The sequence below is a fragment of the Diadema antillarum genome, unplaced genomic scaffold (assembly GCF_040938485.1).
Source record: "Diadema antillarum isolate AM-2024a unplaced genomic scaffold, OU_Dant_1.0 seq00000358_RagTag, whole genome shotgun sequence".
Taxonomy (NCBI): Eukaryota; Metazoa; Echinodermata; class Echinoidea; order Diadematoida; family Diadematidae; genus Diadema; species Diadema antillarum.
The window spans coordinates 1,105,030-1,118,280 of record NW_027271364.1 but is presented as its reverse complement, the minus strand read 5'-3'; the positions used below and the strand labels follow the sequence as shown (position 1 = coordinate 1,118,280).

Genomic DNA, 13,251 nt, shown 5'->3' with positions numbered 1-13,251 from the left:
TTAGGCACCAGGAAGTGATTCTAGGGAATTCCCCCACAAAGTTTTTAGGGAAGCCACTGTTCACCCTGCAGCGCACGGCCGGTTCCTGTAACATTAGAATGCCTTGAGGGATTCATGTTTTTTCCATGTAAAGACGCAGTGCATTCAGGAACATTCAAAGCATCCACTGGATTGGCCTCTTTGTGTTCCTGTGGTAACTTCCTTCCTAGTGTGAGAAACAGGTATTGTTGATTGTAGGTGATGTTTGCTTTATTTGGGAGCCATTGAATAATGGCTGGTGTGTAAATCCTGATAGTCTCAAGACTCGCATATCACTTTCACAGCAAATGGGCTAGTTTAGCTGTTTCCACCAGTAAAAGATACTACTAGTATCCATAAAAAAAGAGGTGTTTTTCTTCCTCCGACAGAAAGGTGATATATATGAACTACCAGAGCATTGTCAACATGTGAAATTTCTAAGAATCAGTCCAAATTTTTACATGGGATTGTGAGATGACCAACTAAAAGGGGTTCCAAGAGGTGCTTTCATGCCCACACGCAATCTAAAGAAGCAATTTGATCTAAAGCTTGGTACCATGCCGATTTCCAATTTCCATATTATTTATACCTGCTGTCTCCTTTGTCAACTGTAATCAGATCCTGAGTGCAAGGTAAAGAAAGTTCAACCCATAACTAGATGATAGATGAAGATAGCTTACCATCAGCTTATTTTGCAATATTAGTGAAGGGGGAGGGGAAAATACTCCATGTTAAATCTTTCAAACATTTATTTATAATTTCTCTCTCACTCTCTTTGAGGGATGAGGGAGGGTGGGGGCTTTGGTCACAGGTGATATTTGTACCTTCTTGACCCCATCAGTCAAGAATGATCACCTCTTTTCCAGTTGGTCATTGCTAGTTCTCACCTTACTTGAATCCTGCCACTCTTGTTTTTTTTCCCCTCTTGCATGTCCTCTGATGTGGTTGTGTACTTTGTCTGTTTTTCCCTTTCTTGACTAAAATGAATAAAGAAATCCTCGATGTTTTTTTAATATTTTTTTTAACAGGCCAAATAAACCATTTTTTTTTTTCGTGCAAAATTCTGTGACATGTAGACAAAAAAGTGACTTTGCACTTTTCTTTTTCATTTCCTTTTTTTTTTGGCCATAGGACAATTTTGTGATGATAAGAGGTAGATATGAGGTAAATTTCATCATCAGTTCAATAAATTTGCAGGCTGGTATCAATGAGCATTTATATGTATTGTGGTTGGCAATATATTTGAGAAATTGGCATCAAACAAGGAGTTGCCTTTCTTTGTTTTTAAGTAGAGTTTCTTGATGTCACGTTTCATCGATGAAAATTCAAAAAAGTTGTGTATAACATGGTGAATATCGGTACATGTGCGTGAAGTGGGGCAGGCAAGGAAGAGAGAGGTGAAGCAGAGTATGTACAATATCTTTTCCTCATTGTCATATGATTATCAAGGCCCAGGTATATATGTCATCTCCTTGATGAATGTCTGTGATGTGCAAACTGTTAAGATGTAGTATCTCTCCATCGTCAGAAAGAGTCGAACGCTGTCTCGAACCAAGGGAAACTCGTCACCACATGTGTCGGGGGTTTTTGCTATCTTTAGTGTGTGCCGATTTAAGTGCCATTGTTGCTGAATACAATTTCCGTTCTCCTGTTAACGCAACAGTTCTGATAGAGTACTAGTATGAACACATTTATTTTGCTGGGTATCTAGTTAGATAACAGAGAGACATGTACCCTTATGTTTTTTTTTTGTCCATTAGTGTAATCAGGAGTCTCAAAACACAACTATGTTTACCAAAATCTATTTCTTCCTTTTAGATTTTGTTGATGCAGGTCAATTTCAGTGGGTATTTTTGTGAATTCCTTATATTTGCAAAGGAATAAGGAACGAGGACGAAAAATTGTGTAGAGAGTGTGCATAATTTAACTCACTATATATTGTGATAAGATTATTGAGAATGATTTTTGTACTCGAATAACTATCAGTGATCAAGCAGATGTTCTCCTTTTTCTTTCCTTTTCATGTACAGAGTGTAAAGTATGGTTTTATCTCTAAATAAGAGAATAGAAAACAAATACTATTTTAATGTGTATTCCTCGAAAATGTATGTATATACTTTATACATTCTATTTTGCCATGCAATTGTATATGGTTTGTTTTGTTAAGAAAAGGAAGGAAATTCATGAAAAAAAAATAATGGAAAGAACAATTGTAAATTCAGGCAAATGGGGTATGCTTGGAATTCAGTTGTTTCGGTTTGGTATATTTATCAGCTGCAATTATTGTAAATAATATATGTATACCATCCTATTTCACTTAAAACAAAAACCAAGAAAAGTAATAACATGACTTAAAGCAGAAAGTGAAAACGTTTGAAATGACTGAATGAGTGAGAGAGAGGGAGAGAGTGTGTGAGGGAGAGATATTGAGCACATATGAATTGTGATGCTGATGATATTCTGTTGTAATTATTAAAAATCATTGACCGACAATGGGAATAGTGCTCGTACCGAGTGTATATGCCTCCATACTAGTAGTCTGAAATAGGAAAGAAATGGGGATAAACAAAAACGCCCCTGGTAATATGCACAAGTTTAAGTAGAATGAGTGGATAACGGTTAATCCATGTGGCCACGGACCGTGCTTGCAATATCTCACTCGTGTTGTGATTCACTCGTCGCCTATTTCACCCACATTATTCCTCTTAGGGAATGGAGTTTCTGATGAGTTTCAGAGATGAGAATGGAGGAAGAAAGAGTCTGAAAGATGCGGAGAGAGTGGGAGAGAGAGGGAGAAAGACAAAGAGAGGGAGAGGAGAAGTCCAGATGGAGAGAGTTCTTGAGATGGAGAGAAATAGATGACGGAATGGAGGATATATCACTCACATTTTTTTGGTACATATGAATCTGTCTTTTGTATCTACCTGTATGTATAACTAGGCTTATTCAATAATAGAAATTGCCTAATAAAAAACAAAAAATTCCAATGAAGTGACAGAAATGATGCTGTTGTACCTGTGCATTCTTTATTTAAAAAAAAAAAAGAACAGAAAAAAAGTTGCAATCTCTGTTCTGTGATATATATGTATATATATATGTATCATATATATAATATATAAACACACACACAAATCTTTATCTGTGTATACAATATATATGAATATATATATATATATATATATATATATATATATATATTCATGTTATAAACTAAAAATGTCGCTATGCCGACTGGTATGCCTTTGCTCTAGCATTTATTTTCCCAATAGGTCTGCAGAACATTTTGCCATTGTAAGGCAATGGCTTTACATGTTTGGCAAATAATTACCTTCTAGTAATGCACCAAGTTTTACGACAGTACTTTGAGCCATTTTCAAAATATGGACAAAAACAATAAATTTTTAGCATTTTCTGTTGACCTTTGACCCCAAATCTTTCCCTACACAATAATTATGCAGCAACTTCTAAAGTATGAAGAGATGTTTGGAGAAAATTTTGTAATTTCACCAGTACGTTGTGTAATTTTAGCATTTGAACCTCAACTTTACCCTTGACCTTTGACCTCATGACCAAAAAGTTCCCAAGAGAATCATTGCCAGGCAATACATGTATAATGTACTAAGTTTCATAATGATATCTTGAGCCATATCTGAGATATGAAGAAAAACATGAGATTTAAGCTTTTTCACTTGATCTTTGACCTTTGACCCCATGGCCTAAAACTTTCACTAGAATATGTGTACCTGGTGATCCCATACATTAAGTTGCATGAAAATAACTTAACGCATTGTACAGATATGGGGGAAATGGTAAAATTTTAGAATTTGACCTTGAACTATGACCTCGACCTTGAGTGTGTGCACCCTCAAATTGAGAGGTGCAGCTTCGTCCACTCATACATACATATCGGTGGGGTGACAAAACCTCGTATCTCACAATTTGGTGAAAATGAGTTTTCTTCATTATATTGAAGCTAGGAACCATTACTATGTAATTCCCAATCCTTAACTATGCCCATCTGCAAAAATAAGGTCACAAATGATAAATAAAAGTTGGCTGTTTCCATTGACTTACATGTTATGGCAGCCATGTTTTTTAGCTCTCCTGAACATTTGACATTTTTGAGATACGAGGTTTTGTCACCCCACCAACGATATGCCAAGTTTCATATGGATACCTCTAACGGTGCTTAGGTACGCTTTCCATAAAATCAATTGCTAACTGAAAGATGGATGGACGGATGGACAACCCGAAAACATTATGCCTCTGGCGACCCTTTGTGGCAGAGGCATAACAAACACTCGCATAATTTGTTTATCATTTATCTATGTCTGTCTGTCTGTGTTTGTGTTTCACTAGTTGCTATGATAAGTAGCCTCCGGTAGCTTGTTCAGTCTGTCAATCCTTGCATACTGCCACAGATAAGAGAGAGAGAAAGGGGGGGGGGGGGGGAAGGAGAGAGAAAGGGAGGGGGGGGGGTAGAATGGTACTATTGAGAGCAGAAAACTTATGATATCAAGATACTACTTCTACTTCTCAAATTCTGAAAGAGTCTGTAGAGATTCAACAACTCACAAACAGGTCATAGAATACAATGGGCATATGAACAGTTTCATCGCAAAATGAGTTAACTTTATTCTTGTGATGTCAGTGTCAGACATTTATGGGAAAAGTTGAGAAATAAGAAAATATGGGATATTTTGAATCATAACTTCAAAAATATTCCCTGTTATGCAACAACTGAAGTATCACTGGAAAGGATTTTATTTTGCTCTATCTGATGATGGACTTACTTCGAAATATTTGAAAATGGCACTTAAACCATTTTGCAATCAACTCTTCTTATATCAAAGGGACTGTACAGTTCTGGTTGAGGTGAGGATTTAGCTTTTAACGTTTTGCGAGATATTCAGAAACCACTCTATGAGATGTCAAAGAGCATGCAATTCTAAGGGGTATCAAAAGTTTATTTGATGAAAATCGGTTTTGAAATGGCTGAGATATCCAAAAACAAGGTGAAACAAAGAGATCCTAATAAAAGGCGTGGCCTGTCGCCTTTTATTATTATCACTTTTTTGGATATCTCAGTCATTTGAAAACAATTTTCATCAAATAAACGTTGAATCCTTCTTAAAATTACATGCTCTTTCATATTTCATAAGAGGTTTCTCATTATCTCACTTAGGAATGTTTAAAACATGAATCCCCACCTCAACCAGTACTGTACAGTCCCTTTTTAATCAGTTATGTGCTTGGGGCAGAGGATAAAACATGTGGAAAAATGATATGAAACTAGAAAAGTACTCTGAGAGTGCAGACCACCGCCGAGAAGCTAATTTCCACCCATACACGCATGCTGAAAATTGTCCAATTACCCAATATAGAATCAGCCTTTTCTTTGTGTCCTCAACTTCTAGCTGTGCGACGCCTCGCCTGAGCAGAGCAAGCGCTTTAGAGTGCTTATGCAAACCTCAAATATGCGCAGCTTGAACTCTAAAGTTCATTGACCCTATCTGCAAAAAGATTAAAAATTCCTTCAAAAATCCATAGAAATTCCCAGATCACTACCAAAATTTAATTTTGATTTTATCATCAACTTTTCCTGCAAGTTTCATTCAAATCTGTCCACAACCCTTTTATTGAGTTATTTTGCACACAGACAAACGAACAACTGACAAACAAACCAACGCCAATAAAAACATAACCTCCTTCCTTGGCAGTAGGTAATAAAAGTATACTTAGATATTAGCCTGTAGCTATAGCTTGAAGTATTTTTTCTTTCATTGTTTATTGAACCACAACAACAAAAACATTGTGCCACTGAGTTTGAAGCTAGAGGGAGGATGAGGCATGGACTTTTTGTTTGATCACTCTAATCTCAACAGCTGCTCATTTGGTAACTGAATGTTTAAAGTGTGTGTGTGTGTGTGTGTGTGTGTGTGTGTGTGTGTGTGTGTGTGTGTGTGTGTGTGTGTGTGTGTGTGTGTGTGTGTGTCTGTGTGTCTGTGTGTGTGTGTGTGTGTGTGTGCATAAGTATTTGTCAATTAGATGAAAATTGCATTCCCTGTGTTAATACCAGTGACTCTTATCACAAAACACATTTCTTACAACAGACTCACACTTGTATGGAGATTACATGGTGAAAGAAGTACAGTCATCCTGAAAGAAAATGGAAGCAAACAGAAAAAAAGTCAGAAAAGAAATTAGTGAGTCAGAGAATGCCTGTTAATGCCTACCTTACCCCAAGGATTATAATTCCATGTAAACATATAATATTGGAAGATATATATTTAGTATTTCCACAGGTGTAAAGTGATTGATATCTGTGAATTTCAATGAGACATGATTGAAAAAAGAAAGAAAGAAAGAACGAAAACAGGGCTCTCTAGTCTACCCAAGTGAGAAGCAGCGTAATTGTAGTCGGGCCTGTAGTGATCTCAAAGCAAATCCCAATCCCAATCTAGGGATCGCAATAGCTCTTTTTGTTCGTTGTACACACTGCCCCCCCCCCCCCCCCCCCCCCCCCCCCCCCCCCACCCCGAACCCGGAAACAGCGTTCAACTTCGGTGGATACCACCAATGCGCCGATCACCGGCCGACTGCATGCTGGTGGTGGCCGGCGACGCGATTGTCTCACAATGCGAGTGAGCTGTAAAAAGTCATTACACACGCTTTTCTGACTGAGGATGTTACGTACCGGTGCTTCTACATCACAACTTTTCCGGCTGAAAAGCCAAAACCACATTGGGGAGAGTTTCCTGTTAGGATGGGAGTAAGTCATTGCGCTTAGGAAGACCCTTAGGAATATATGATTTATTCGGCACTTTGTTGACAGTTTCGCGCAAAACCTTCCTGTTCAGTTTTTTCTCTCGGTCTATATATTCATCGGAAGTGCAACGGCGTGTGCGTGAGAAAAGGGGCCGAGAGTTCCTGGGCGGTTCAGAACAGTGTACCGCTGACTCGACGGAGGTGATGCGATGTGCACTCCTATACTGGCAAATCTTCCTCGTACCCTACAGTAATTTACCGCGCAGGATCTGGACTATTTCTTGGAGTAGACTCATTGCTTCTTCTGGTCTGTCTGGGGAGTCGGTCTCTACCACCAGCGAGCTAGATAGTCACCCAAAAGGAAATACAGTATGAGTGCTCCCAAGAAAGTACTGAAAGAAGGATTTCTTGTAAAGAAGGTAAGCTGTATAACGCATCAAAACATCGATCGGATCGGCCCTGTCTGTGTGTCGGTGATGGCGTTGGCTCTTTTGCAAAACAATTTTTTTTTTTTGCATCGTTTTGCAGGACTGATTAGTGCCATATTTCCATACCTGAACACACACAATGAACACTGAAAGAGCAGAATGGCTGATCATTCATTACTTCTTTACACAAGTAAAATATAATGACAGAAATTCGAAACTTCATGTTGTTTTTTCTTTAAATGAAGTTGTGATCTGGGACCATGTTTGGTGCAAATGCTCTAGGTTTTGGGCCTATAGTGTTGTGTTATTTTTTTCTTCATTTTACTGCAATGAACATTGTATTACTGATTGAAAGGCATCGAATTGAACTGCATTAACCTTTGTTTTTACAGCTACGATCAATATTTTTTTAACTTTTTGATAATTGCATATTAATTAGTAAAGCTTCACTTAACTTTGAAGCTGTAGGCCTACTCAGTTGTAGGGGGGAAAAGTGTAATTCAATGAGTGTAGTCTGCTGTACACTTTTAAATTTGGCGTTTGATATTAGTGAAACTTGGGTAATGAAGATGAAAGAGACCAGATCGTAATGATTATGTAATCATAAACACAAACAAAAGGGGCACTGAAATGACATGATGAAAGACATCCACAAACGTAGAGCCATTTCATCAGTCGCTAACTGCTCGAGCTCTCTCTCATGTTTGTTACAAGGGCCACAAAAGAACGAACTGGAGGACGCGATGGTTCGTACTGAGCGAGGATTCTATAGCTTACTACAAGCAGAGAACAGACAGCCTGCCAGCAGGGGTGGTGGAGCTGCGGGGGTGCTCTGTCGTCTCGCCGTGCACGCAGTATGCAAACAAGAAAGGGGTAAGGCATATTAAAGCAGTGTTTGTCATTCAATTTGTGCGTGATGCTTTGTTATAGAATATGAAAGATAACTGTATGCTGTATATTTCATGAGCAACTTAATAGTATTTGGCAAAGTGGAACTTGTTCAAAGGCTGTTTTGTGAGTGACTAAATTCTTCACCAAGAATGACAGCAGTGAGATCAGGCCTGTAGAGGATGGGTGGATTTTAGCGCCAAGTGGCAACTATTGTATAAAACAAAAGATATTGATACTTTATGAAATTTATCCTCACAACCTCACAAGTAAAACTTGGCAAGAATTCCTCTTCACCCAAATGACATCATAATTATGGCTACCGTAATGGCCATTGACGGTGATTGAGATGTGCAGAAAATTGCAAGCTTGTTAAGTCACATAACTGCCTTTAGTCACCAGTTAGTAAAGGGCCAGGTGACATACAATGTACCATAAATCATTTTTCAAGTAGGTTTACCAACAAACTGTGACTTATTTACAATTACAGTTATTTCTATGCAAAATTTGACTTTGAAATGGATCATTGCCTTGGCAACAGAACTTGAAATTTTTATTTGTTAGACTTTTTGCAAAAAGGCCACAACCTGATTTTTTAAAAAGCGTCCCACAACAACATCACTGTCCATGATTATTCTATAGGTGGGCAGAGTTAATTAAACTCCAAAGCGGAACAGTATTCTGTCACACTATTGATTCTTCTATCAAGTAAAAATGGCAAATGCATATTAGTGCAACGATATTTCTATGTCTACTATGTCATTTTCATTGTCTTATCTATCTTTCTTTATCAAAAACATCCATTTATATTTTCTTTATTTCTAAATATAACTGCAAGAAGGGAGGATTGTGTGTATATTCAGTCTTCAGTTATATTATTTGCTGTTCAGAAATTAAAATCATTTATCATATAAGTGTTGGAATACATTCTAACTTGTATATGGGTAAAATGCATCCTGGTGCTGTTGAATTTGGGGATCGTTTCAAGCCATTCAAGCATTATTTTCCAGAGAGTTACATGCCAAAAACTTTGCTTTGTGTATTCCTCCACACCAGTTCGTCTTCCTGCTCACAAACCAAGGCGGCCATGAGCTGTTGATGCAGGCATCGACAGATGCCGAGCGGGAGGCGTGGGCGAAGGCACTAGGCGATGCCATCGTGGAGTGCGACAGATCCAAGGAAGATGTGGAAGTCTCGGGCTCATCAGCGCAGAATGGCATCAACTACCAGTGAGTGAATTCTAGTCTTTGTCTCTGGGTGTTGCAGTGCATATTTACCTACTGTAGTGGTCAAATGTTGTACCATAGACCTATGATGTACAACTGATCTACATGGAGTTAGTGTTGTGTGGGTTGATGTGTGCAAGTCATTATTGGCTATGATTTAAGCTGGAGCCTGACTTAAATGGAGAAAACAGTTTGTCTCCTGCCTCCTTGTAATTTAACGGGGGCCACTGTATCCACAGTCATTTGCTGTAATACAGGAGATGGCATGCCCTTAAATTAAATGGTTCACATTGACAAAATTGTAAAATTGTCAGCAGTGACACCAAGTCAAGTAATACAACTCTGGACTTTTGGCTGGCTACCGACGGTGCTAGAATGGAGTGATGTGTATTCATGAACACCATATGATTGAATATTGCCTTGTCCATCATTGTGGTACTGACAACACTTGACAGTCCCTTTTAGGAATTTTATCTCCTTTTGGGGCAATATTTTTACTCAACACTGTATGCCTCATGGAAAATATTACTCCCGCAGGGATGCCAAGTGCTAGATTACACGGTCTCTAAAAAGGCAATATCTATAGAATGTTTGATGGATGTGTACTTTAGAAGGTGGGTTAGACAATTATGCAGATATTCAATTTATGTTATACTGTAGCTGATACCCACAAAGATGTCGGCTTATCTCAATATGATTTGAATAATTGTCAGCTTGATTTAGTTCTTGGATATTATGATAAACTTGCCCCCTTTCTCAAGAAAGAAAGTATTCAATTACCCAGACTTCATTCTGCAATCTAAACATACTTTTAGCTAGACTAAGAGTACTTTCATCAAGTCATGTTGCTTTGTTTGTTTACTGCAATTCATATTGTGATTGTTAAACTTTATGACCAAAATATGTATGAAAATTGACTCTATATCATGTTTAAGAGATCTTTTGATTTTCCTTTTCAAGAGATTGCATTTCAGAAGCATGCAGGATTACATTTGTTACCATCATATTTACAGAGACTGATGCCAATCATTAAAAAGCACTTAGGTTTCATGGCATGACATTTTTTTCCCATACCACTACAGTACTCTTCTTCTGAGATCATTTTTGTATAAGGAAGTAATTAACAGTGCTTGATGGTTTCCTTTAAGTTGAGCTCTAAGTACAGAGAAAATCACCATAACAAAACCAGCAGGATATCTGGGTTGCTATTTTGATTACTGGTACACAAATCTTCAATGCTGCAGGGAGTGTTCAGATCTTGTATAATTGGGAAGTAGCTTGGCACAAACTCTTCAAAATCATGAGTTTTGTTAAGAAAAGGTAAAAATTGAGATTCCAAGCAGTTCACTGCACAGTAATTCAGACAATGGAAACCCACAGTCAGCCATCTGTGTAACCTTTGCCTCAGACCTCCTTACAAAAAGGTTATTCGTATCATTTAAAGGGATAGTATAGTATTGTTTGAGATGAAGATTCAGCTTTTAAGTGTTTGCCAGGTACTTAGAAACCATTTTATCATAATGTTAAAGAGCTTAGATACTATGATACAACTCTAAGAGGAATTCAGAGTCTGTTTGATAAAATTTGGTTTTGAAATGGCTGTGATTTCCAAAAACATAGTAAAACAAAGTAATAAAAAAGCTAGGTGGGCTCCACCTTTTAGTAGGATCACTTTGTTTCTGATCTCTCAGCCATTTCAAAACCAATTTCTATCAAATAAACTTTGAATCCCTCTCAGTATATGTGCTCTTTCATATTTTATAAGAGATTTCTCATTCTCTCTCTCTGAAAAAAAAAAATCCTCTTGAAAAAAAAATCAGTGGGCACCTATAGCCCCATCTCAGCTGAAACTAGATTAGAACCATCCCCAGACATCGTAACCATTCTGAATTTGGAGGAAAGAATCTGAATTTTGACCATTCTCAGCTCTTGTCTCGATAGGAGTTTCCTATTTTTCTTGATAATTTTGCTACACACCCCTATATGGGAACTGCTCTTTCTTTCTTACTTTTGAGCCAAATCATCCCTATTTTTCAGTTGGGAAGGTTGGGAGATCTTCATCCTTTTAAAGTTTGCTGTACAATAGAAATCCATTGTTGCTACCCTTTGGATTAGAAGGTGCTGGCACCCCACTGGCTTACAAGTATTTAGTCAGTCAAGTGTGGAGAGAAGGAAGTGATTTTCACCCCCTTTGAGTTACCTTTAGGATCTAGACTGAGCACACTCATGAGAAAGGCATCTTAATCCCCTATAAACACAATGTGTGCACACAGTCAGTTCCTTTTCAACCACAATGGACAGGACCAATGTTAGCACTGCTCGCCTTTACCAAAGGGTTAATTACTTGATAGGGATAAAGGGAAAGTGACAGCATCATTTTGTTGAAATGTGGTAAAGCTCTTACCACCTCTTTAGAGTTAATTAGATTTAATTGTTTGGACTGTGTACTTTCAAAGGCAGTGCATTGATGAACACCTGTTACAATCAAGAAGATGTGATTTACTGTGTAACCCCCCATGTGAACATTTAGAGAACATCTATTGCCATGACATGTAGATTTAGGAAGAATTTTTGTTGTTTTAAGTTTGTGTGTGTGTGTGTGTGTGTGAGTGTGTGTTTGTGTGTGTTTGTGTGTGTTTGTGTGTGTGTTTGCTTTTGTGAACTGGTAATTAGCATTCTAAAGCACGACACTCAGACCCAGACGACCTTTCAATATTCAGTTTCATCATCTGTAATCTGAGATCTAATTTTATTTTCTGTCACATTGTTAATGCTTCCACAAAGAGGAATAAAGAAGAATATATTGATTTGAATGCTGTGTGATAAGGTTCCACCCAAGTTTCTCAGTAGTATCAAGTGACAAGTAGAGAGCAAAACATTTTGAGAATCTGATAGAGAGCATTGATACCCTGCTGGTTTTTAGGTCCAACAGTTTGCCGCTTGATTCTAGGCGGAGCAAAACTAAACTGGAAGTGGTGACAAGCTTGGTTTGGGTATTTACATAGGAAGTGCAATATAGTTTTAAAAGCTTTAAAGACAAGGAGTTACATGTACTTATTCACACTGCACACTGTCTCCATGTTTGTCTGTCTGTCTGTCCAGTGACCATCTGTCTGTCTGTCAGTCTGCTTAAATTATCAATTTATGTTTCAGCACATAATGAAAATTATTAAAAACAATGAAATGAATCTGCTCAAATCTGTAAAGTGATTATATCAAATGTCTTGAAAAGTACATTGTATACATTGTACAGAGATGCAAGCAACTGTTACTTTTTTGCAGTATTTTGTACTGATTTTGGCCAAACATACTGCAGGTTTCATGGAAAATTACTGTTTTTCCCAAATTGTATCACTAAATTGCCAAATACACATTATTTTATTAGGATGATGTTATAATAATGATAACTTTAAATCACCTTTACCTCTTTCAAATACCACCTGTACATATTTTTGCAAGCGTAGTGCAATTGACTTAATTATGCACAGTGAACTATACCTGTTATATCTTTGTCATCCGTCATGTATGGAGGTATTTTGCCATTACAGACACAGTTTGCATTCTACCATTTATTGCTAAATCTAAATGTAACATAAACAATCATATCACATGTAGCCTGGAGCTTGAGTGAATGAAATCTCAAGATAGATGGGCATACTGCTTCACTTCTCAAGCATTGAACAAGGCCAATTTAGGACGCAGGCCAAGGTTGAATGCAGCACAATTGAGCCAAGCATGATCATAATCAAAGTTCAACAAATCTGTACTGAATTATGTAAGTGAAAAGCAGTAGCTACAAGCAATGCATAATGAATCTGAAAGTAATCTCTTTTTACAACAGTAGGCAAGTAAACAATAACATAGGTCCTTGTGACACATGTGTAGATAGCGTATGTACTCTAGGAGTACATGCTATGTTGTAC

At 37.6% G+C, this 13,251-nt stretch overlaps 1 protein-coding gene across 1 annotated transcript in view; it reads left to right on the top strand.

The window, feature by feature from the left end:
* The first annotated feature begins 7,026 nt into the window (after window positions 1-7,026).
* Window positions 7,027-13,251, top strand: part of LOC139731127 (pleckstrin-like) — a 41,214-nt gene continuing 34,989 nt past the window's right edge. The window contains exons 1-3 of the mRNA XM_071642012.1: window positions 7,027-7,205; window positions 7,929-8,087; window positions 9,159-9,331. Of these exons, the coding sequence (XP_071498113.1) occupies window positions 7,158-7,205; window positions 7,929-8,087; window positions 9,159-9,331 (380 nt within the window). The 5' untranslated portion in view covers window positions 7,027-7,157. The remainder of the gene's footprint in view (window positions 7,206-7,928; window positions 8,088-9,158; window positions 9,332-13,251) is intronic.